At 37.2% G+C, this 26,028-nt stretch overlaps 1 protein-coding gene across 1 annotated transcript in view; it reads left to right on the forward strand.

Annotated features, from left to right (window-relative positions):
* Window positions 1–26,028, forward strand: part of LOC124789315 (zinc finger protein sdz-12-like) — a 73,442-nt gene that overhangs the window by 1,741 nt on the left and 45,673 nt on the right. Inside the window, exon 3 of the mRNA XM_047256629.1 lies at window positions 25,034–25,274. Within this exon, the coding sequence (XP_047112585.1) occupies window positions 25,034–25,274 (241 nt within the window). The remainder of the gene's footprint in view (window positions 1–25,033; window positions 25,275–26,028) is intronic.

Here is a 26,028-nt window from a genome sequence, read left to right on the forward strand (position 1 = left end):
AAGTGACAACCTGGATTTGAGTAGGTAAATCCAATGCAAGTGAATGCAAAATAAATGATGTAGTAACATATCGATCTGTAGCATAGCGTAAGGTCTATTTTGTGCCAAATTTAACACTCTTTCCAAAATTTAATGTGCTTTTCATTATAAATAATAAAAGTGTGGTAAATTCAAAAACCTACCTTAAATACATAACAGAGGCTATATGTCTTCAATGAGTATTTTGGTATATGTTATGTTAGTGGAAATATATGTGTGTCTTAGATCTTAATAATGGTTACAATTTAAGTGGTCTCAGTTACAGATAAATATACTCATTCATTTTTATTAAAAAGGCTTACTGAAGGTGCAATGATATTTTAAACAGCTGGCATTCGTTAGTCAATACAATACATGTAATTCTTCGTGGTTGTAACTGTAGCTTCATAGTTCAATTCTCGGTAAAAGTTATCTATTGGACTCCCCTTGCATTTTTCATTATGGCATGGATGTAAACATTAGTTTTGCTCTCAGTCAATTTTTTTATCACAATCAGATTTTCTGCTTTGACATTTGTTGACTTCGCCAACTCGCAACCAAATTGTCACCTTCCTACCCAATCTAGACCTCACCTTCCTACCCAATCTAGACCTCAGGCTGTACTATAGATCAATCTGTCACTCTGTTACAACAACCAAGCTTTCGGGTCGTGTCGTGGATGAGGGGGGGGGGGGGGGGGTGAGGGGGTTAAACATAATTTTAGCCCTGTCCTCAACTTAGAATTAATTTCTGTTTTGCTTGTGTCAAATGAGAGTATTTTAAGCTAGTATACTGTACTGATGTGTGAAAAATGATGCAGCTGTTTTAGACTTTGGTCACCACAGTTTACATTTTTGAAATTTTTCTACATAAGTGTCATAAAATGTCCTAGAACTTTGTTACTTGCTTCCTTGATAGCAAATTAAATTGCAGGTGTAATATTCCTCCAGAAACATTAACAACTACTTTACATATACCAGTACAAATGAAATATGGAAACATTCAATAGTGGCCTTTGTGTTTGACTTGTGACATTACCAATTGGCACATACAAACATCTTATTTACATGCAGTATGGCGATCATTATGTCATTCAAACAACCATAAGAGAAGCATAATAGAAAATATATTCAAAATAATCTTAAAACAAATATCCAACTAACAGGATACTCATGGGAAACTGGGGGTTTTGCGTAGGGACATACCATACAAATGTTGCCACTCCCCTCACACAGGAACTGAAGTCAAAAACCAAACAAAATTCCATGATCGTCTCAATACAGAAAGATCAAAAAATTGGTATGATCGTCTTCACTTAATGTCTATAGGTAAACTGAATTTCGCGATACCAGCTAATGATGAAACAGCAACATAACTGTTGGTACTAATAAATTCACTTGACCTATATAGCTAAAACAAACTCCATGCTACTTACCTGTGAGAATCACAGTGATATTTGCAGAGAGAACACTGCAAATGCTAGTACCAATAATTTCACTTAACCTATACAGCTAACAGATCTCTGACAGCAAAACAAAAAAGTAAGTATATAATACTTGTGGTATCAGTCAGTTTGCTTGACCTACATAGCTGAAATGAAGTCTGCCATAACGACCAAAGACACATGATTGATGCCTGAGAAGTAACAATTTGTTTACAAAATAGGGCAGATATAATTAGCTACACATTACCTACACTGATAAAATCGACTCCACAGTGCCAAATAACTAGGAATAGACAGTATTCACAAACAAACCAAATAATATAATTTTATTTATGTTGTCTTGTATCATTAATTTCAGTCAACCTAAACAACAAAAATAAAACTACAATTCCATTAAACATATGTCACTATGATCATAATTAAAAAAAAAAGTGTTTTAACAACGTACTTACGAAAAAAATGCCAAATAAAAAGATTTAAAAAAAGAAAACATCATTAAACAATCCAAATAACACAAAAAGAACACAGCCAAATAAGGAAATCCACCCTATTTGTTTTCCCTGATACAGTCATCTTCACCATCTGCTAGACTTTGCCTCCCCCCATTTCTCCACACTAAACACCAATAAAACAAAAATCAAATGATGAATCAATTTTAGCAAACACCTCAGCTCTTTCTATCAGCCTGCATGATGGAGCAGCTTTCAGAATTTTCATTCCCTTCTCGCAATGCTGCCAGTTAATGTAGCCTGCCAAAACATCATATTTTTGCAGAAGAATGGCCATACTTGGAACACCAACAATCACCTGACTATGGCCTTCTAAAGTCAGAACTGTAGTATCTTATCCTACAGAACAACATAAACTAACAAATATACTATTTTCCTGATATTGAAGTTCAGCACTAAAGAGCACCACCACAACCTACACACCTGCTACAGAATGCCCCCTTCTCACATGTCAAACTTCAAATAATACCCCCCCCCCCCCCCCCCACACACACACACACCACAAAATCATTATGTCATGGATCAAAGCAGATGCCTGGTGCGAAACATTTCACACATACTTCTTGCAGAAGACACAAATGGATCAGAATTTCACAAGCATTCAGAAATTGCACTTTTTGGCTTGAGAACTTTAGAATAGGAGGTACTAAGGAGTTCTATTCACACAAGGACCACAGAAATAGTAATTAAAGGTGTGCTTCATAATGTACAATCATTTCTTTATGATCTTACTCTGTGTGAAGAGAAAAGAAATACTCTGCTGTACTCATTTTTTAACTCTTAGTAATGCAGGATTCTTAAGTTCATTTGTTGGTTAGGCTTTTGTAAAGGCAGACTTTTCATTTGATGTGTGTATGATGTGCCTGTTCTGTAACATGCTGCATGAACTGCTGTGATGCGTACATGCGTTTTTATGGTTGTGTGTGAAATGAAACATGTTTCATTGTTGTGTACTATGTGCTAACTCTGTAACATGCTACATGGATGGCCGTGATGAGTACTTATGTTTTTGTGGTTGTGTGTGAAATGAAACATGTTGCGTTGTCTCCTAGCTTACTGTGCTTGAAAAGTGTCAAGGAGTTTGCTTAAATTAATGCAATATGTAGTTTAAAATCTGAAATATCTTATGCATTTTTACAGGAACCACTGTATAGCTTTTCATAAGGCACTTACGGGAAGCTTACTATTTGACTCACAATGGTGCCATACAGTCAAGTGATTGATAACTCAATACTTTCTCCCCTTATTGGCAAAATTTTGGCGACAAAAATATCGTCCATCACCAGGATTAGAACAAGCAACTACAGCATTTGGCAGTACTGCATTATGATTTAATGATGTTTTCTTGGGGGGGGGGGGGGGGGGGATGACTGCAACAGACTTAGGTTCATTGCCAAGATAGTGGGAAAATTCTGTTGGTGTAAAAAGGAGACAGCTTACAAATCACTTGTATGTGTCATCTTAGGATATTGCTCAAGTGTGTGAGACCTGTACCAAACAGGACTAGAGGATGATGAATGTATACAAAGAAAGACATCACAAATAGTCACAGGAGAGTGTCACAGAAATGCTGGAAAAGTTTCAAGAACCCATATTATGTGAAGAACCTAGGAATATAATATAGCTCAAAACAAATAACTCTCTTGGGTGCTGCAAAGATGAGATTAGACTAATTACAGTATGCAAGGAGACATGTAAGTACTAATTCTTCCTGGATTCCATATGCAAATCGAAGAGGAAGAGGCCGTAATATGTGATTCCGGAGGAAGTACTCTCGTGCACACCCTTCACAGTGGTTTACAAAGTATGTCTATCAATACAGGATATGAAATGGAAATTCTGTGGTTAAATATAAGCATGCCTTGTGCTTCCACCACTGACTATCGTGCCTGGGAATGAGGAACGTCCTCCCTATAATCATTCTCACCCTACCAGCAGGTATCTTGCCTTCCACCCATCTGCACAAAATCCTAGTCCATCCATATGTCACACATACTCCCAACCCATTGCCACAAGGGTTATAGACCTGCGGAAACACAGGTGCAAGACCTGTTCGATCACCCAACCAGCACATCATACTGCAGCACCTCCACAGGCTTCCCTATCCTATTGGAGACAGGCAGTTGTATTACATACCAGCTATGCTGTATTTCTGCACAAAATTGTATGTGAGCATGACCACCAACCAGCTGTCCACTTAAATGTATGGCCACTACTGAACTTTGGCCAAGAGCAGAGTTAGCAGCTTAACATGCTGCTGAGCATAACTTGCTTGATTTCAATGGCTGCTTCAAAACCTGTTTCATCTGGATCCTTCTTCCCAAAACCAGCTTATCTTATTTACACGAGAGCTGTCCTTGTAATGCATTCTTCAGTCCCATAGTTTCCCTGACCTCAGTCTCCACTAGCCCCTGAACCGACACATCCCCCACACTCCTGAGCTCCTTCCCCGTAGCACTAACTTCTCTCTCCCTGCACTCATATCTCTTCCCCACCATGTCTCTCTGTCTCTGTTCTATCTCCCCCTCTTAATCCACCCCTCTACATCATTGTGTACTGGGCACAGCTTCCCCTGCCTGTGATAAGAATGTGATTCCAGGTGTCACATTCCTATCCTGTGCATCTGCTGCCTCTCCTTTATAACCGTCAGCCACCCTTTCCCAACCAAACTTATTAATTCTCCTCATCCACACCAACCGAGCACAACCCATCAACCCAATCAAACTGCAGTGGCAGTCCAGTGCAGTCAGCCAGGGCAATGTAGCTGAACAGGTGTACATGTGCACGCGTATGTGTACTCTTTAGCTCCAAAAGAGAGTTCATCTTAAAGCTAGCGGTGTTCTCAGTATTGTTTATGTGCCTATTGACAACTCGTTATCTCAACTATCCAGTGAGTTGTTATGTTTACTCTTTTTAAATTCTTTAGATATAGCATATAAGTGTAGAAAATGCCCCAGCTATTAATTACAATTTTGTTGTTCACCATTCTCAAAACTTTCTGGAAGACTAAATTTGTGTGCCAAACCAGGACCAAGACCCTAACATTTCATCAGCAATGCATTTTCCAGCTGAGCCCAATGCACAGTTCAACTCTGTCAGTGTGCTTCGGTACAGAATATGCTCTGCTGTAGAATGAGACATTTATTGTGAGGACATTCCACTGGTTGTGATAAACAGTTGTCCATCATATATATTATCTTAAAGTACTTATCCTACAAGACAGGAGGGAGGTATTGACATATTGTAGCTTTCATGTGTATGTAGATAGCTAAGTTAGTAAGAGAGTTATTCTTTAATGCCTGGGTTTGGATTTGATCTGCAGTCAGACATACAGTTTTAGTCTCTCAGAAATTTTCTATATAGTGAACTCTGTACTGCAAAGTGGACATTCATTTTAGACATCAGGTAGTGTTAAGGTGATATGATATTGAAGTTTTTCATGGCAGAATCCATGTATAAAATTTTCGCAGTGTTCAGACCCCATCATATTTAAGTTAAAACATGACCTTCTGAAGGTAATCACCATCTTGTACATCAGGAGATGACTGACTGCCAGCAGTAAGTCTGCCTCCTTTTTATGGGTGTTCAAGCTTGATGTTGGTCACTTGACATCATTAGGTGTTTTGACTACTATTGATGGAGGCATGTCACCTGGAGGACGGGATTCACATGCACAAATGAGGTAACTCAGCAGTGAGGCAGTAATGGACCCTTTCTCCAACTGGTTTGTGACAGAGGGGTGGAAGGGGAATGGAAATCATCCCCAGCATCACCTATATCCATAAGAATTAATTTTTTTGGCTTTATTTCTTTGAAGAGATTCTGTCTCAAGTGTTCATTTCCAGGCACCACTCAGATTGCAACCTCTGCTTGTTTTAAAATTATTGGTGCACACGTGAATTTCTACCTCTTCTGTGTTACAGAGTCTCTGTAAGTCAAAGCATGGAAGAGAATTGTCTGTAAGGCTGTCTTCCATTATCACTGATTTTTCAAAATTTGTGTATTTGGTGTTCTGTCTGTGATTCGTGCAGATTAATCTGACCACATGAATTCCACACATTCAAAAATTAGGTTTACTATGGAGATGTAAATGAAAAGCAAGTGCTTGGTCATGTTTGTTCAGTGGAAATTGGGTGGACAATTAGGTCAGTCCCTGTACAGAAATTTGACATATACAGATATTTATTTAAATAAGCAGACTTTTCATCATCCAGCTCAAAAATTCTGTTCTGAGCGTCTTATTACACAGACCACAGCTATTTCCAGATCATGATCACCCGGGATCTGAATTAAAACATCATAAGAGTTTTATGATCTTAAGAATGTGTTCAGGAAAACCTATAAAAAGCACATCAAACTATTGGTGCATTCCCTGGTAAATGTTGGTGCAAACACATTCAGAAGACAAACCTGTAATACTCATTCCATTCTGTGGAGTGAGCTCTAGCAAGACTGGGTGCATGGTAGGTAAATATGGTATTAGACCATTATTCCAATCTACTTGGGAAATTTATAGTCTTGTTGTACCCAGTGAAAGACAGCCCGATCTGAGATTATTTGGTGTCTACAATAAGCTATGTGAATGTGGGGCAGGCAGTGTGTATCATTGCTCTGCATTGCACTGAACATAGATGGTACATCAAGTATAGAAATCCTGAAAAATCAGCAATAATGAAACACAGCCTTATGGAAGTGTGTAAGGTTAACTTGGAGAATATGAAGATCCTCTCTCATGCATAGACATATTAGGATGTTAAATTAAAGAAGTGGTAGAAATTAATCATTGCTTGGTGGCACTTAACTGCCTCATTGGCGATTCCCATATTTGCGCATGCAAATCTCGCCATCCAGGTGACATCACTTTGCCAACAGAAGTTAGAAAAGCAAGCGGATGTCAACCAACCAATGGCAGTCTTGAACACCAGTATAAAAGAGTCAGTCAGTCTTCTTCTGGTGTAAAAGTTGAGTCTTATCTCAGGTTTGTCCCGGTTTGAACAATGAAAAAAATATATATACAGTTAAGGTGTTATGCTTTGCATGTGGCATGTAATTTTTGGATATGTTGATCTAATGCACTCTGGCTCAACTTATATGGTCACATTGTTTTGAATAAAGTTTTATTCCTACTCTGGAGTATTTGAGTGATAGAATATAGATTCTTATCACAGTTAACTGTGTTATATTGTCATTTAAATGAAATAAAACCATTTGCCTTTAATGTCGAGTCTTTAATCTTAAATGTGAGCTATAATCTGTCTGCCCAGTCTGAATTTATATTCGCCTTAGGTTTTGTAATAATGTTGTATATATTATGTAGTAATTCCCCCCTCCCCACCCCCCCCCCCCCCTCCCCCCCAGTACAAACATATTCTAGAAACTGTACTCTAATAAATATTAGGTTGCTGCATAAGTTTGTAGTATTTTTCCATAAGTTTAATAAACACAACAGATACACATAACAGAGAATTTACTCATCAATAGTGTAGTCTCCTTCACTACTCACAACAGTCTGCCGACACTGGGGTAACTTTTCGATTCCGAAACTGTAGAAATCATTTAGTTTTGAGGTAAAGAACTCATGTTCGGAGTGCATTTTCATCTGGAGTGGAAATTCCTTGAAGGTTGTTCAATAGAGAGCAGAAAAGTTGAAAATCTGAGGGTGCAAGATCAGGTGAATAAGGAGGGTGCAGAATGACTTCCCATCCCAACTGTTTGGTGTTTTTTGTCAGTCTAGCTGAATGCAGGCGAGCGTTTTTGTGGAGTAGCATCACTTCATGCTGTCTTCCTGGTCTTTGTTCTTGGATTGCAGCTGCAAGACTTCTCAGTTGTTGACAGTAAATGTCAGCAGTGATGGTTACCCATTGGGAAGCAAGTGATGGTTGCACATTGGGAAGCAATTTGTAGTACTACACCATACAATTTCTGTCCCACCAGATACATAATGTTGTCTTTTGTGGATGCATTAGGTCTTCCACCAGATACATAACATTATCTATTGTGGATGTGCAGTGGTCTTTATATGGGGAGTTGCTGCTTTGTTTGAGCTTAACTGTTCCTTTTTTTGCCTTACATTAGCATAAAGACACTGTTTTTCATCACCACTAAAAATACAGGATGGAAATGGTCGATGCTGTTCATGAGCCAATTAATGACAAGCAAGCACAGATGCATATAGCCTATATGGTCATCCGCTGATTTTTGTGATTTTGTCATGTAGCGTGTTGTATCCATGCACCCTATGGTGGAATGATCATAGTTCATCACATTTGCCAATTCAAGTACACTGATGTGGAGCATTGTGAATTAATGTGTTTAAACCATCTTTATCAAACCCCAAAGGTCTTTCTGAATGTGGAGAGTCACGAAGGTCAAAAAGGTCCTCCGTAAAACAGAAAACCATTTTCTTGCTGTGCTCTATCCATTGGCATTATCATCATACTTGGCACAAATGTTTCTGACTGCCTCCATTGCTGTCACCCCTCTATTGAACTGAAACAGAAGAATATGTCGGAAATGTTCTGATATCTCCACTTGGCACTTCATTTTCTAGTTTCCACAACTCCATTCACTTACCTCCAAATGACAAAATGACAATATGTAAAGTGAAACAGCAACAGTAAACTAGAAATAAAAAAATTACAATCGATAAATAAATTCATAGTAATAGGAATACCAACATGTTGAACAAAAACACAATGAACTTATGCACCAACCTAATATGTCAGATGATTTGGAAAGTTTCTTTTGGAGAAAGATGTATTGAACATGAAAATAAAATTTGAAATATGATCAGTCTCCTCAGCAGCATGTTTATTGTACTTTGTGTGGAATGCAGAGGGATAATCAGCTAATTCCCCTTTATTCCATTTCTGGACATATCTTCCACATTATAGCGCTAATAAAACTGTAAAAATCAATTTATGTGTTCCCAGAGCTTAGTATAAAAAGAAACTGCATAATCTAAAAGCAAGTGCAAGCATCAATTTGTATGACCCCACCTGATTTACTTAATGCTATATATAATATTTAAGCACTCATTTTTTCTATTTAGTTTTCCATTTTCTATGTCTTCATTGACAGCAGGCTGCAACCAGCAGATTTTATAGTAGTTTGGTCCCCAAAGTTACAGAACATCATAACAGCAAAATGTAGTGTTGTAGTGCCATTTTGACAATATTTGGCAGGGCAGCATATCTCCTGGTATCAAAAGTTGCAACATAGTCGTGGAGTAGACACAGTGATCTAGGAATATAAATCATATTGTCTTTTTATTTGCAGTTACTCATAAAAAAGGCAATTTCTTTGGTCCATAATGACCATCCAAACCTAAAATAATATAGAGAGACATAATAGAAAAGAACACAATCTTTTATATTGTGCATCAAATGGCGAAATAAGAAACTTAACATTGGCAGAAAAACTCAAATGATAGCTGAACATGCATATAATTGGTCCACAGCTAATAGTTTAAGTCTTATTCTCACAAAGACTTGTACTGTGCATCTTCAGACCCGCACTAATTTTTTGACAGAGTAGCCATTAATGATAATACATTAACCCTGCAGTGGTCATGCTCTAAAAAGAAACATCAGTGATCACATGGGCTACGTGAGTATGCCACTTTCTCATCTAAAACATTACATAATCACTTTTTGAAAAAGTTTTTCTCTGAGTCACATTTTTGAAAAATCAGCAAAATTATTATAGTTCTAATTTTAACTAAACTCACACCTTTTTCTGTGACTGAGATAAAAAGAAAGATAGTGTGAAATATATTAATCTAATCATGATTCCCTGTACAAGACATATGGAGGAATTTAAAATATTGGGGCAAATGGTTTTCTGACACGAATTGCACATCTTTCAAGTACTTCTATGCGTGCTGTTTCACAGACATAGCAACATTCCACAGAGATCTTCTGTCTCATTCTAGAGGTCAATGGCTGGCTTCCTACCAGAGAAATGGAAAGAAAATCTTATTTTTGACAACAGTAAGTGTTTTGTCCCCAAAGATAAAAGATAAATCTTGCCAACATTTTATATTCCAATCTTCCATGGGCAAGTGTTTTCACCCCACCAGAGACAGGTCGATAAGCTGGCCTCGGCATTCAACAGCAATGTAGTTTTTGTTCACTGTTTTCAGATGCCACCCTGGGACTTCTTTTTATTGTTCAGACTCGCAATGATGGTTCTGATCTTCAAGAACATCCTCTTCATCTTTAGAACTTGGAGCAGTTTCCTCCAGTCATGCTAGGATTGGAACTTGTTCTCTTACATCCTCATATTTTTTGAAAATTTTAAGAAATGATATGATTATTTTACATTTATATACATTCTAGAACAATAATAAGTCAATATCATATATACATATATTTCTACCAAAGATAGTGTAATAAGGCACACAGAAGAAATGCTGTGTGTCAGAAATACATAAAAGGTTATGTGGGTTATAGTGGTAGATCATTGACTTCACTGAACTCACACGACACAATCACATGAAGGGTGCTTGTACTAATCTGAGGGCATTCGCCAGCTACTCATCTTAAACTGCACTAAGGCTCAAAACATCAGCATCACCTGATTTTCATTGTATTAAATCTATATAAGTGGATTAGATATGTTGTGACTCACCGATCTTTCAAAGTGCCGCCGCGCAGTTACGCGCGTCCTCTACGTGGGGTGCTGTCTGCCAGCCATGCAGCAGCTGCACCACCTAAGCGGCCAGCCAGCCAGCGGAAGCTAGACTTGGACTCGGTTATGATTTGACTTTTAAAGTGTACACACGTCTTACTCTGTTTACTTGATCTGTGACTTTCATGTATTGCGTCTTCCTTGAAATATATTTGTTCAACTTGAAGTTATCACAAGACATGTAATTCTTGTGATTACTGTAGGGTAAAGTGAAATACAATGTGCAAAAGCTTAGCATCCAGTTAGATAACAAGTTACAATGGAGTCAACACGTATATAAACTAATCAAGAAGCTGTTTTCAGAGTATTGTATTCTCAGAAGCATCTCTAATTGTGTTGATGTAAAGACAAGAGTGTTGCTTATTTTGCATCTTTTCACTTTCTGTTGTAGCACTGAATTATCTTCTCAGGCAATACACCTAAAGCAAGTGAAGTGTTTATTCAGAAGAAGCAAGCACTATTAATATTGTGTACAATAGATAAATGTATTCTCTTGCAGAAGCCTTTTACACTCACTTCCAAATTTTTTTCCCCCTTGATGATAAAAATCAGTCTAACTTGAACTGTGATTTACGCATTCACAATACAGGACACAAAAATAATTTTGATGTAGACTTTGCCTCATTGTCCAAGATTCAGAGTGGAGTTATGTACTCTGTTGGAGAAATATTCAACAAGCTCCCATCTAACACAAAGCAAGAAATTAGGAGTTCTTACCAATTAAAAACAAGGTTAAAAACATACCTTATTAGCTGATCTTTCTACGAGTTATCTGAATATATAGATCAGGGATTGGAAAGTTCTGTTAGCTGCATGGCAAGTAGTTATGTTTGTTATAAAGCTGCATGACAAGCAGTAATGTTCTGTAAATAGCACTCACTATATGTAGATGTGGAAAAACATTTTCTTTGAAAAATACCATTGTAATCTGTATGTATAAAAGGCAGTGTTCCGACCGACTGACTGACTGATTCGCTATTAAGGCAGTTTTGAAGCTAGAACTACGAAAATTGGTGTTTGCTTTCTCAGTCAGAAATTTTTTAAAAAAAATGTGTTTCAGCATTTTTGGAAATTCTATCCCTAAAGGGTATAAGATTTTTTTGAAAATAAATCATTAATAAAGAACTACCAAAGCATTTTTAAAGCTACTTCTATGGAAATTAGTATTTGACTTCTCAGTTAGAAATTGGAAAAATACTTTTTTCAATGTTTTTGGGAATTCAACACCTAAGGGAGTTAAATAGGGGATTAAAATTTTATGAACTTACTAGCTGTCATCTGCTGCTTTGTTCCCTTATCACTAGCTTTGTTATAATGAGTGATGATGAGAAAGTAAGCTAGTCATTTTACAAGATGTCTGTGTATATAGTGGTTTGGAGACATATTTTTTAAAAAAATGTATGCAGTGCTGGTGTGTAGATTCATACTGAGTGTGTTTCTATTATTTTGCCGCGTGGTGGATCTGAAAGCATGCATTATATTTTCTAATTATATTTTAAAAATCCCTTTATTTATTACGTCTGTGCAGAAGTAAAGCTTTTAGGGGTTTCTCTGGCTCGCCTTGTAGTAGATGTGAGAGTTCGCCACCAGAGCAACACATACCAACCTTATCTCCCTTCCATTTTAATGCATTATGGTGCCTACATCTTTTATCCACCCACTACGATGACTTATGTATGATTAATATAGTCAGTTAATAAATCATAATCATGTGCTGCCTCAACAAAAGCCTCCCACGTACCACATGTAAAGGTACGACTCTCTGTTTGTCGTACAAACTTTAAATGATCCATCATGTGAGTCTTTGAGCATCTTGGAACCTTAAGAGACCGATGATGTTCAGCATCTAAAATGCAGTGGGCTTGTAAGTGTTGTAATATCTCTGTAGCACTTAAGGTCATCTGACGCTCTGCATTGAAGTTCCGGTGGACATGAGAATGCTTTGAGGTTTGTTGGATTTGAGTAACTTTCGCAGCTTGCACTCTCTTAAAACTATGTACTAAATCCGACTTACATTTACAATGCTTGTAGTAATAGTTTTAAATATGGTTCCTGGGCTTACCATCTGACTTTATTGTCATATCTCCACCAAAATTCTCAACCTATGCCAGGTGGTGTAGAAAGTCAGTACCATAAACCACGTGCACAATAACATTGGATTTGCACTGTCATGGAATAAGCTATAGACACAAAGAGTCGTCGTCCATTGCGTCAGCATCATTTGCATGCCATTCTCCTACGCCACATTGAAAAATATTAATAATACTGAAAAAGATACAACCTCTAAAGTAGCCTGTGCTCTTCCTCAGGGTTTAGGCTATCTCCATACCAAATACCATCAGACTCGGTTCAGCAGTAGTGTCATGAAATGAGTTACTTTCACAATTAATAACACTGGTATTAGTTTCCAAGTATGGATTAAACATGTTGAGAATTGAATAAACATTGTATTGATTACACTGAATCATACTACGTAGCACAAGAGTACATAGCTTTTTCAAAGAGTAAATATTTTTCCTTAATTCGTGTAATATTTTTCAAATCTATAAAGATCTTGTACTGCACATTTTTTAAACTAGCCTATCTTCTTCATCATTGTTCATGCTGTCTCACACAATATTTCATGGATATCGGTTCGGTGGTTTAGTTGTGGAAACATAGCAGAGTTAGTTTTGAATTTATAATATTTGTGTGGAAGTACAGATTGACACGGATTAAAAATGTTGAGGATTATACAAGCATTGTATTCCAGTTGTTACCCATGGCTGCTGTTGTGCATTATTAAAATGAAATGAAATGTGCATATGGCTTTATTGGAAAGAGATCCCAGTAGAGATGTTCAGGAGCTAGGTGCAAGTCTTTTTATTTGACGCTACTTCAGAGACTCACACATTGATGATGCTAAAATGACGACAATGCCCACATCGAGATGTGAGCAGGGAGGGGCGGGGGGGGGGGGGGGGGGGGGAATGCATGTGGTAATTGAACCTGGGAACACTTCATTGAGAAACAGCAACACTAACTACATGACCGTGAGCTATTCATACAAATTTGAATGCAACAAAGAAGTTATAAGAAATGCGTATCACTCGGCAGCTAAAATGTGATGAGTTTGTCACTGATATTAGTAGGGAGATATGGACTAAACACATAGAGGTTTTGCACATTGTATTCATTACGTTGAGTCCTATCATGTAGAATATATCAAACAATAAAAATGTTTTCACAAATATGATAAAGTTCAAAAGCCAAAGAGTAATTGTTGTTCCATATTTTGTGTTATATTTTTCAAATCAATAAATACTTTGTGTTACACTGTTATTCCTCAGCATTCAAGCTACCTCCATACCAAATTTTATCAAAATCGGTTTAGCAGTGTAATTGTGAAAATGTAACAGACAGTTACATTCACATTTATAATATTGGTATGGATTTGATTATAAAAGCATTTTGAAAGCTAAAGCTATGAAAATTTATATTTCACCTCTCTGTTAGAAATAAAATAATACATGTTTCACTGTTTTTGGGAATTTGACGCCTAAGGGGGTGAAATAGGGGATGAAAATTTTTAAGAAAATTTTTTATTATATTAAAAAATTTTTAAAGCTATGAAAGTTGGCATTCGACTTCTCGACAGTATAGGTAAAGGTAGATTTCTACTTACTGTAAAGGTGACATGTTAAATTGCAGAAAGTCACAATTAAAAGACACATACACATAAGCTTTCAGCCACAGCCTTCATCAGAAAAAGACACACACACACCATTCATTTACACAAGCAAGCACTTTTCATTCACACAGGATCGCCAACTCGGCGGCTTGGACCAGAATTGGCAGAGTGGCAGTCATGTGTATGTGAAGTGTGCTTCCTTGTGTGAGTGAGTGGTGTGTGTTTCTTTTTCTGAAGAAGGCTGTTGCCAAAAGCTTTTGTGTAAGGTCTTTGTAATTGTGCCTGTCTACAGCTTAATGTGTCATCTTTACAACAAGAACAATCTGTTTTTTCCTACATTGTTGTTATTCCAACCTTGAGTTTCTATTGTTTTACTTCATCTCTTGGTCAGCTATAAAGAAATGTATGTTAGGGGATGAAAGTTTCTATCGAAATATTACCAAAAGAATGCAAAAGACGTAATTAGCAAAAGCCTTGAACTCCAGCTACCAGAATCGCTTTTTGGTCAGAAGTACATTTGGAAAAGACCATGCTTCCATGCCCTTTATTAGTGTGAAGAGGTTAGTTGGTGTTCCAATTTGTGAACAATGTAAACCTTCGAATGAAGGAAAACTAAAAAGAAAAATGTGTGCAGACTATACAGTCTACACAAGTGAAGCAGTAAGTGCTAAGCCAGTTAAGTAAATATGAAGGTACTAATGGCAAATGTCAGCAGCTTTATAGTAAAACTGGGGAGGCAGCAGCTTTTTTCAAAGTAGCAGTGTTCTTACTAATTTAGTCGGTTAATTTTAGATGATGTATATTTGAATAGCATTAAGTTTCCATAATATTGCTGTCCCTTGTTAATGTCTACCTTGACTCATTCCGTACCTCTGAAGGTTCTTCTTCTTGTTGTTACCTATGGAACAAATGGATGAAATGAATAAAGTATGTAAGTGAAACTGTCATATGTGAGTAAAAGAAAGAGTGTTAACACGTCATAATAATATATAAGAGTATATTACAGTTCAAATATAGAAATAAGCCTAAAAGGCTACACTGTTTTGTGATAAAAGCAGACTTCCACATACAACCCAGTATAACTGGAGACACTTTACAATCGTACGATATTATGTTACGGACTGAGGTACAGCAATCACAAGCATGCATACAACCAGACATGCCAGGTTTGCTACTGCACGTGGGATAGTCATATACATCATTTATTGAATAAAACAAAAGAACCTATTTCACATTAAAGCAAGACTTATACTCAGCAGACAAATAAAGAGAACCAACAGAGTTTTCAGAACAGACTCAGAATATTGACAATTAACAAGAAAGAAATAACAGAAACATTAAAATATCAATAGTAATGACTGGACAGAACTGCCAGAAAAAAGAAATAATTGATAAAACTGGGACAAATGAACACAGATCGTGGAATATGACATGCTGTAGAGCCATAGAAGACAGAATACAAATCTAGAAAAAATTTACAACCATAAAAACAACCAAAAAACGGGAAAAAATTAACAAGATATCAAAGACCTCTTCAAAAATAAGCCATAGAGGAAAAATAGAGGTTACAAAAATAAGAAAATAGATGAGGACTGAAACAGAAGCAACACACACATTTTTTACAGAACATTCAGAGAAAATATGATGGGATATCAATCATTGAGTTTATGCATCAAGAGACAAGATGGAACAATGGGGATAAACTTGAAAAGAACTGTGTGATATTGGCTCAGTACTTTGAAACACTACTCAACTGTGATGAACTAACACAGAGACTAACGTTCGAAAAGCAAGAATCTAACCTATATTCCAAATCTCCAATGTATGAAGGAACTGTGCACATAATAAAATTATTGCAAAATAATAGAGCACCTGGAGCCGATAGATATATTCCAGAAATCTGAAAATTAGACCATGAAAACATTACACCCAAAATACACAGAACCATTGAAAACATGTAGGGAACAGGAAAAGTACTAGAAAATGGAAGACAGCCCTCGTACACACCTTCCACAAGAAAGAAGACAAAATGGACCACAATAACTACAGAGGAATTCCACAACTAAATTTTATATACAAAATTATGTTAAGATCCGTTAAATTGGCTATCGCATGAGGTGGATCCACAGATAGGAGAATACCAAGAAGGGTTCAGAAAGGGAAGATAATGCAGTGAACAGATGTGATGCCCGAGAACAGTATTAACACCACAGTAATGGTCGTTGACTTCAAAAAGGCCTATAGCTCCATAGCTCTTCAACACACAGGAACAAATGAAGTTGGAAACCAAGACAGAAAGCTAATCCAAGAAACCTTAATGTATTCAACATCCAAAGTGAAATTCATAGAACAGATCTCGGAGTCATTCTGAATCAAGACAGAAGTGAGACTGGGCAATGGCCTGTCACCCATTCTGTGTAACTCAGTTTTAGAGAAAATAATCAAGACATGGGGTGAAAGAGTCAATGAGGTAAAAACTGGGAGACACAAGGAAAGAACCATCAACTTCACTGATGATATAGTTGTCATAACAAATAACAGAAAAGAAACCAAATAAGCTCTTGAGACACCCACTGCAAATTAAGCACAGAAAGATAATGCAAGTTGGAAGTTTCAAATGCCTGGCAGAGATTATACAAAAAACAGGACTGAAGTCAACATCCAATGAAGACAGAATCACAAAGCTACAGAAGGCAAATTAAGTATCTCTGTCAATGCCAAATTAAGACATTATAATAAAGTAGTCTTTCAAAGGCTATGTATGCCTGAGAAATAACAGCAATCAAGAGAAGAATGAAAATCAAGAAGATAGAAAAACAAAAGAGGAAAATACTGAGAAAGATCCATGTGCTAGTTCAGAAACAGGGGATCTGAATAAAGAGATCAACAACAGAACAGTACAAACAGACAGAGATGATTACAAGCAACATCAGCAAAGTTCTGCAGACACATACATAGGATGACTGAAGAAGACTGACCAAAAAAATTTTAACGTAGTGATGACTAATACACTGAAAACCAACTGGGTAAATGAAACCATGATAGACTTTGGGAAACTAACATCTTCACGTAAGACATGTTGGACAGGCAAAAATACAGGGAAAAAAAATCAGAAACCAAAAATTTGACCCGGTGACCAATGAGGGGGAGGAAAAGAAGCTACAAAGAAACGGGAAAGAAGTGGACTGAAGAGATGAATAGCAGTTAATATATGAGAAGTTTTTGGGGAAAAAGAAGAAAGAGACAGAAAAAAAGGTCATGAAAATTCATCATATTTTTGCACTCTCCTTAAGCAGGAATTATTGATAATAATAAATAATAATAATAACTACATGTATCTCAACGAATGCCATATTGCACATGTAATTTTTTTAATACATAGGGACTTCAGGAAGTAAATCACACATACCATCCCACACTGAGACCCTTTGTGGAAGAAGAGTGCTGCTTTGTTGTGGAGTTCCTGCTGACACAGTTCTGCAGCAATCCAGATAATAGGTGCATCACAGTGTTGGAGCGAAATGGTGTGGCAACTGAAAACATACTCCAAAGCTAAAATTTGTGAGACAGTATGATACTTTTGGGCAAAACATATAAATTGCACACAGAGTCACAGTGAAATTCTGACTGTATATAGATCAAATGCAGTGCTGTATCCAGCTGTAGTGAAATTGTGCCAAGAATTTCACTGAGGCTGTAGGGACGTGGGTGACACTAATCTGCATGCAGTCCAGATCGTGTTCCCTGCAGTTTTCATATTTCAGCATCTGTAAGAACATCCACAGTGGTTCTTGAATGGCTTCATGACCAAGGAGTGGATTTCTATTGCCAATGAACTGAATGATTGATAGAATGTTCTCACTGTTGTTTACAGAGACTTGACAACTATGTTAAAAATAGTGTCATGTATCTGTGACTCTTTGAAATATAGGGCAGCATTCAATAAGAGCTATTTGGCCTGCCATAATAATGTGTAGCTTATTTTCCTAGGTCCCTTCGTATTTGTGGCGAAGAAGTGTATAAAGGTAAAATAACTAATGGTGGTTGAAGTAGAGAGGATATAAAATGTAGACTGGCAATGGTGTGAAAAGCTTTTCTGAAGAAGAGAAATTTAATTTACGTTGAATATAGATTTAAGTGTTAGGAAAGTTTTTCTGAAGGTATTTGTCTGGAGTGTAGCCATGTATGGAAGTGAACATGGACAATAAACAGTTTAGACAAGAAGAGAATGGAAGCTCTTGAAACGTGATGCTGCAGAATGCTGAAGATCACTGGTTAGGTTAACCCCTTTCAATCCTAAGCCTTCTACTGGACACTGTGAAACTTTGCCTGTATAAATATCAAATATCAAATGTATGATGATTCGTCCCATAACTTCCACACTCTGTATCCTCTGTTTATAGGGTTGTGTCTGATGTACTGTTCGAGAGATGATCTGCCTTTGAATTTAGCCATTGCATCATCAAGTGGTGTACAGCAGTGTTGAAATTTCTGTTCAAATTATCTAGCGACAGATATAGTTTGTCGTGATTCTAACTGTTTCTGTCGGGAGCCACAGAATTATCATTGAGGTACTCAGTAAGCAATTAAATCCTTTTGCTGGCATTAGGTTCAACGTATGACTTTCATGAAAGTGTGAATCAGTGCTCCAGTAATCTCTGTAGCTCTGTTTCTTAGTGAGTCCCATGTAAAGATTTGTTCCGATAAAAGTTATTTCATGTTCATTGGTGGGGATGAAAGATATGCTTGTCTGCGTTGCATGCAAAATTGGTTTGAAATACTAGTGTTTCATCAAAAAACTCACAATATAAGTCAACTGGCTTTATGTTCAGTTTGTTCTTTATTTCTGCAACCACACCAGCTTGTCCAATACATAAAGACACTTTGTCAACACTGGTTTCTTGGCTCCAGTTTATCATGACTGTTGATGGAATAGTGAGCAGCACCACATTGTTTTCAGTTTTCTCATCACTTTCACTGTTATCCTCAAAATCACTGCTGCTCAACACATGGCTGTAAACAAGACTAGAACTTACACAATCTGTAATGAATGTCAGAACATTGTCATCACTTTCATCACTGTCGTCACCAGCAGGAATTTCATCAAATAATATTCGGTAACATCCTTCCTCCATTATTCTTTTTGGCAAGTCAAACTGGATGGTGAAGGGCAGTGGTTAAGCAACTAACCACACAGAAATCCACTTTTGAAGTGTAGAAAATTTGATTTGAATAAAAAGTAATATACTTGTAGATTTATGGAAAGTCATCACATGAATATAAACAATTACTTACCAAAAATAGCCTGATAAAGAAGAGAGACAGAGAGAAATGCACAACACTTCCATTACAAACACCAACAATGCATGAAGTATCAGTTCATGTCATAAATACATGGCAGAAATACTGCACTGTGGTTCTCTTGCTGTCTAGTGAAACATAGTCATCAATTAAGTGGTTAGTTGAGAGAACTACCACCCTTGAGTGGTAAAACAGTGACCATAGTCCTTTCAAAGTGTCTACTTATGTGGTAGGTTACGATGATGCTCACCCTTCAAAGAGATATCAGTTTTAATGTGATACTAACTGTTCTTCACATAAATCACTTAGTAAGGGGACTAACAGTATTATGTAAAGGACAAATTGCTATTCATCACACAGCGGAGATGTTGAGTTGCAGATAGGCACATCAAAAACACAGTCAAATGGCCAAAAGCTTACTTATTTGACAGTGTTCTTGTTGAGCCTAACTGCAAATCAACATCTCTACAATATACTGAGTAACAATCTATCCTTTCCATAATGTTGCCAGTATTCCATCTTGGATTTTCCATAGTTTAGTAAGAGGATAGTACCTGTAAAGACACTTATTTATTATCTACATAAAGATTTAGTAAAATGGTTCTTCCACATACTGCCAAATTGTGCCATATGTTTGTAACTAGTGCTATCAACCAGTATTTAGATGAAATGCATGAGAAAAGCTTGCAAAATATTACTCAGACAGAGAGATTCAATATCACGAAAACTATTCTTAACAGCCATGGAGGAAGTTTCCAGAACATGAAGTGTGGAAAAGAAGACATACTTACCTGAGTCAGCTTCAGTATTCTGATGACTTGTTTTGTTTTATTCCAGTGTATATATCCTTCAACAAGTATTGTCATAACTTAATAGAGAAAGTTTGAAAATAGATTTGTAAATGAGTTATAATAAGACTGAAATAATGTGTAATTAACGTAGTGAAAAGAAAATAGTACAGATTAACAGCAAAGTTGTAGAAATAATCCATGAGTTTTAATTTTTAGTGCAGTTAAAAAGAGTGACTGGAAAGACAGAAAAAGAATTTCAACAGATGAATAAAAATAGACTGGAAGTGCTTTTGATAAATTCGATAGTTTTCATAAATAAGGTTGTGGAATGCCTGAAATGAAAATTTTGTCAGTTTATATAACCAGTTTTGATTTAAGGTCATGAGACATAGATTTTGAATGGCAAAACCACTCAAAAACTGAGGATTTCTCACCAAGCAGTGAAGACATACATGATAGTTGTCAGAAGAGACAGGAACTCCAGTAGTATAACCAAGGAGCACAGTGGAGTAGAACATGTAATTATCACTGATGAAAATGAAACAGATGTGGGTGGCATATGTAGATAGCAGAATGAATGATAGGTGGGCTAAAATAGTTCTTTGCTTGATTTCAAGCGATAGGAAGAGCAAGATGGTGATCTAATCAAAGGTGTAAATGATGTTAGAAAACACGAAGATACAACACGGATGCATGTAAACAAGATTTCAATCCATGAGAAAGCTTCAGAGATGTCCCTGTCCAGCAGTGTATGCTAAAAGGCTGGTGAAGATCTTAGAGAAAAATATTTTTATTTTTCAAAAGGCATTGGAAAATAGTGTTCCTTTTTCTTAAAAAATGAGAATTACTGACTTTATACAAGTATAATCCTGAAATAGTTTCGCCTTGTGTCAAGTGAACAGAAGTAACTTTTCTCACAAATTTTGGTTCAAAATTATATGCAGGTTTATACTTATCTTTGTGTTCACTCGAAAGAAGGTGCCTATTTCTGTATTTGTATATGAAGTTAAAAAATATGCAAAAAAAATCTAGAGATAAAGGTTTAAAAAATGTAGAAGTAGATGGGTACATTTCAGAATCAAGGTTTATTTTCTGGAAAAATATGCTGATTGAACTGTCTTTCCTCAGACTGCTGAGGAACAGAACTAAAATGAAGCTACCAGAATTCCAAAGTCATTAAAATAGCTAATGGAAATACTGTCAGTGCCCAAGGTTTTCCCATCTTTTATTAATATTCATTCTTACAATAAGTTTGCAAGATTTCTTTATTGGCAGACACACTGAAAAACAAATCAAAATTCTGAATATCATATAATAGTGCAATAAAGCATTAATACACTTTGTTTGGCTTTGCATACTGACCAAGGTGACACGGTGATTAGCGCACTGGACTCGTATTCAGGAGGATGATGGTTCTAATCAATACCATTCTGATTTAGGTTTTCTATGATTTTTCTAACTTGCTCAAGGCAAATCCCACAATGGTTCCTTTGAAAGGGCACAGCCGTTTTCCTTCACAAACACTGAAACTGTCAAAGATTGTGCTCCTTGTCTAGTGACATCATTGTCAGCAGGAAGTCAAGCCACAATCTTCCTTTCTTCTTCCTTCTACCATTGTATGCTGAGTGGCTACCAACCGACATCCTCCAATTTACACAGACCTCAATGCAGAAGTTGTTATAATTTATTGTGCTGTTTCATTTATTATTCTGTGCATTTCTGTATTTTCTTTTTTCCCATGTCGGGTTGGATATTTTCTGAGTAATCCACAGCTTTTACATATCTGATTTTATATATAATGGTGTTGAGCAGCAAATAGGCTCATAAAATTGAACTTTGTAGCACTTTTTGAAGTTACATTCTTCAGAGCATATGAAGCTTACCCTGAACACACACAAAAATGTGCCCTTGGCAGTGCACTCTTTATTGTTGGTGAGAAATATATGAATGGAAGTTTTTGTGGGGCCATCAGAGATGTTCAGCTCAACATCAAGTGAAAGATTGTTCACTGATTCAAAGAGTATCAAGTAAAATGGATAGCAGAATAGGCTTCGGGGCTGTGGGGAAATGGATTTTGACCCTGAATCCATATTATGAAAGTGTCATCAATGAATCTCAACCAGATCAGGGCCTGAGATTGTGGATGAGTGGAAATGAGTGTTCCTTGAACAGGCTGGCTGAAGGTGCATAGTGAGGCATGTTATGGCAGGACTGTGACTGCCATATTATTTGTTTGTATATCTTACACTCAGAAGTAGTAGTAGTGAATGGCAGGACTGTGACTGCCATATTATTTGTTTGTATATCTTACACTCACAAGTAGTAGTAGTAGTAGTAGTAAATGAAAATGTTTCAGTCACATGTAATAATAATGAGACAACAAGTTTGGAGTGACATTGACAGTGGAAAAGGTACTGTTTGACTGTGACATGAGCACATGCATAGTGTATATTAGAAGTTCTGTTGACAAAGACAAACAAGGAAATAGGTAGTAATGTGATAAGAACTGTGGAAAGATGATAGAGGAAGTGGTTTGTGTCTTTGTTGTTTATAGTATCAACGTATTCACAAAGTACCATCTCTTTGTGTTTCCTACAGCAGATACATTAACAACACCACAAATCACACAAACAATTTAAGATCGCAGGACAACACACAAATAAAAGGTATTACAGTTTGCTAGCTTTCAGAGCCAGTGGCTGTCTGCAGATGGGTTGAAGGGGAAGGAAGAGGGATGAAGGAAAAGGACGGGTAAAGTTCGGAAAAATCACCCAGAACCCCCAGGGGGGACTTACCAGTTGGGATGAGAAGAAAAGGCTCATTGTTGAGGATCACACCAGACGAGATTTGAGAACCTGAGAGCTTAAAGGTGGAAGGTAGGGTAATTTGCAAGACAGAGATTACTGCCAAAACCTTGTGCAAGAGTTAATTACAAAGAAAAGTGAAGTGCATTGTATGTGATAGAGGTTGGAGGGGGACAGCAAAATATAGACAGGTCAGAAAATGAAAGACATAAAAAACTAAAATGGAATGAAGAAAGGAATAACTGCTGTGAAGAAATGCTGAGACCAAAGAAATTAACATAATTAAGGCCAAGTGGATTGTGAGAACCAAGAACATGTTGTAGTGCCAGTGCCAGTTCCCACCTGTGGAGTTCTGTGAAACTGATGTCGGGGGGGGGGGGATCCAGATGGCACGTGTAGTGTAACAGGCACTGTGGTCAAGACTGTTATGTTGTAGAGCATGGTCTTCTGTCACAGCGTATTGTATGTTGCCAGTATACACTCTCTGCCTGTGCCTGTTCATCCCAACTGATAACTTGGTGGTAGTCATGCCGATATAAAGGGCCAAACATTGTTTACATAACAGATGGTATATGACGTGTCGTTTCACAGGTGGCTCTCCCTTTGATAGTATATAAACGACACATGTTATATACCACCTTTTATGTAAACACTGTTCAGCTTTTTACGTTGGCATGACTGCCTCAAGTTGTCAGTTAGGATGAACAGGCATAGGCAGAGGGTCAATACTGGCAACACACAATATCCTATTGCAGAGCACGCTCTACAACATGACAGTCAAGACCTCAGTGCCTGTTTCACTACACATGCCATCTGGATTCTTCCCCCAGGCACCAGTTCCTCAGAGCTCTGTAGATGAGAACTGGCACTACAACATGTCCTTGGTTCTCGCCACCCACCTGCCATTAATTTGTGTTAATTTCTGTGCTCTCAGAATTTCTTCACAGCAATTATTCCTTTCTTCACTCCATTTTAGTTTCCTACATAATTCATTTTCAATTTTTCACTGTTCCCCTCCCACTTCTATCACATACATACATAGCTTTTTGTTCTTATTAGCTCGTGCACAATGTTTTAGCAGCAATGTCTGTATTGCATATTACTCTGTTTTCCTCCTTTAAGGTCTCAGGTTTTCAAATCTCTTCTGGTGCAGTACCAAACAATAAGTCTTTCCTTCTCATCCCTTCCAGCAAGTCTCCCCTGACAAGAGGTTCTGGGCGACTTTTCCTAACTCTGCCCTATTTCCTAAACATCACCAGTCCTTGTCCTTCACCTCTATTCTTTCCCCTTTAATCCTTCTGCCAGAAGAAGAAGCCACTGGCTCCAAAAGCTAGCAAACTGTGATAAATTTTATTTGTGGGTTTCCGTGCCACTGTGTGGTGAGTAGATTTTCTGACTATCCAATTACTTATATTTTCAAAAAAAAATTTTTTTTGTTGCTGAAGAATTTAAGATGTTACAATGGAAGAAAACTAATTTTAAATTAGCTGAACTCTATATTACCACTATCTTTCACAGTTTTTAGTTGCATGCTTTATGTCTGAAAATATTAACATAATATTAACACAGGTCGCTCACATTTCAGGAACAGAAACCTAAGATTTGCAAAGTTTAAACTTTTCTTTCAATTATTATCCTGTTTTTGTCCATGGGATCCTATATTTCATGTTTAAGATGAATAAGCAGTAAGAAACTGTGTTTTTTGGGCCCAGTGCATCCTTAATTCTGTGTACATCATGGAACACATGTACTGCTCTTTCAGTAGATTTTCTACTTTTCAATTTCTTGGAATAATTTTGTTTCAGGCATGGTATAGATCTCGACAACCCAGGGCCAGGAACGGCAGGTGCTTCATCTGTCATGCAAGCTGGCCACTGCTCTCCTATGGAGATGACATGTGGCGTTAGTGTGGCTGCTACTTACAGTGACAGTGGAGATTCAGTTGGTGCCAGATCCATTGACAATGCTACTCCACCAATGCATTTTCTGACACCACATGTTGAGATATCAATGGCTGATGCACCAACTCCATTTTCACCTAGCCAAGTACGTATGAAAAATTTCAATGCAAATTATTAAGCTCAATCAGAAATACTATGAAATACAGGGTGATTCAAAAAGAATACCACAACTTTAAAAATGTGTATTTAATGAAAGAAACATAATATAATGTTCTGTTATACATCATTACAAAGAGTATTTAAAAAGGTTTTTTTTCACTCAAAAACAAGTTCAGAGATGTTCAATATGCCCCCCTCCAGACACTCGAGCAATATCAACCCGATACTCCAACTCGTTCCACACTCTCTGTAGCATATCAGGCGTAACAGTTTGGATAGCTGCTGTTATTTCTCGTTTCAAATCATCAATGGTGGCTGGGAGAGGTGGCCGAAACACCATATCCTTAACATACCCCCATAAGAAAAAATCGCAGGGGTTAAGATCAGGGCTTCTTGGAGGCCAGTGATGAAGTGCTCTGTCACAGGCTGCCTGGCAGCCGATCCATCGCCTCGGGATAAGGTTTCATAACTAACCTTTTTCGTAGGACTCTCCATACAGTTGATTGTGGAATTTGCAGCTCTCTGCTAGCTCTGCGAGTCGATTTTCCTGGGCTGCGAACAAATGCTTGCTGGATGTGTGCTACATTTTCATCACTCGTTCTCGGCCGTCCAGAACTTTTCCCTTTGCACAAACACCTATTCTCTGTAAACTGTTTATACCAACATTTAATACACCACCTATCAGGAGGTTTAACACCATACTTCGTTTGAAATGCACGCTGAACAACTGTTGTCGATTC

The sequence above is a fragment of the Schistocerca piceifrons genome, chromosome 3, assembly GCF_021461385.2.
Source record: "Schistocerca piceifrons isolate TAMUIC-IGC-003096 chromosome 3, iqSchPice1.1, whole genome shotgun sequence".
Lineage (NCBI taxonomy): Eukaryota > Metazoa > Arthropoda > Insecta > Orthoptera > Acrididae > Schistocerca > Schistocerca piceifrons.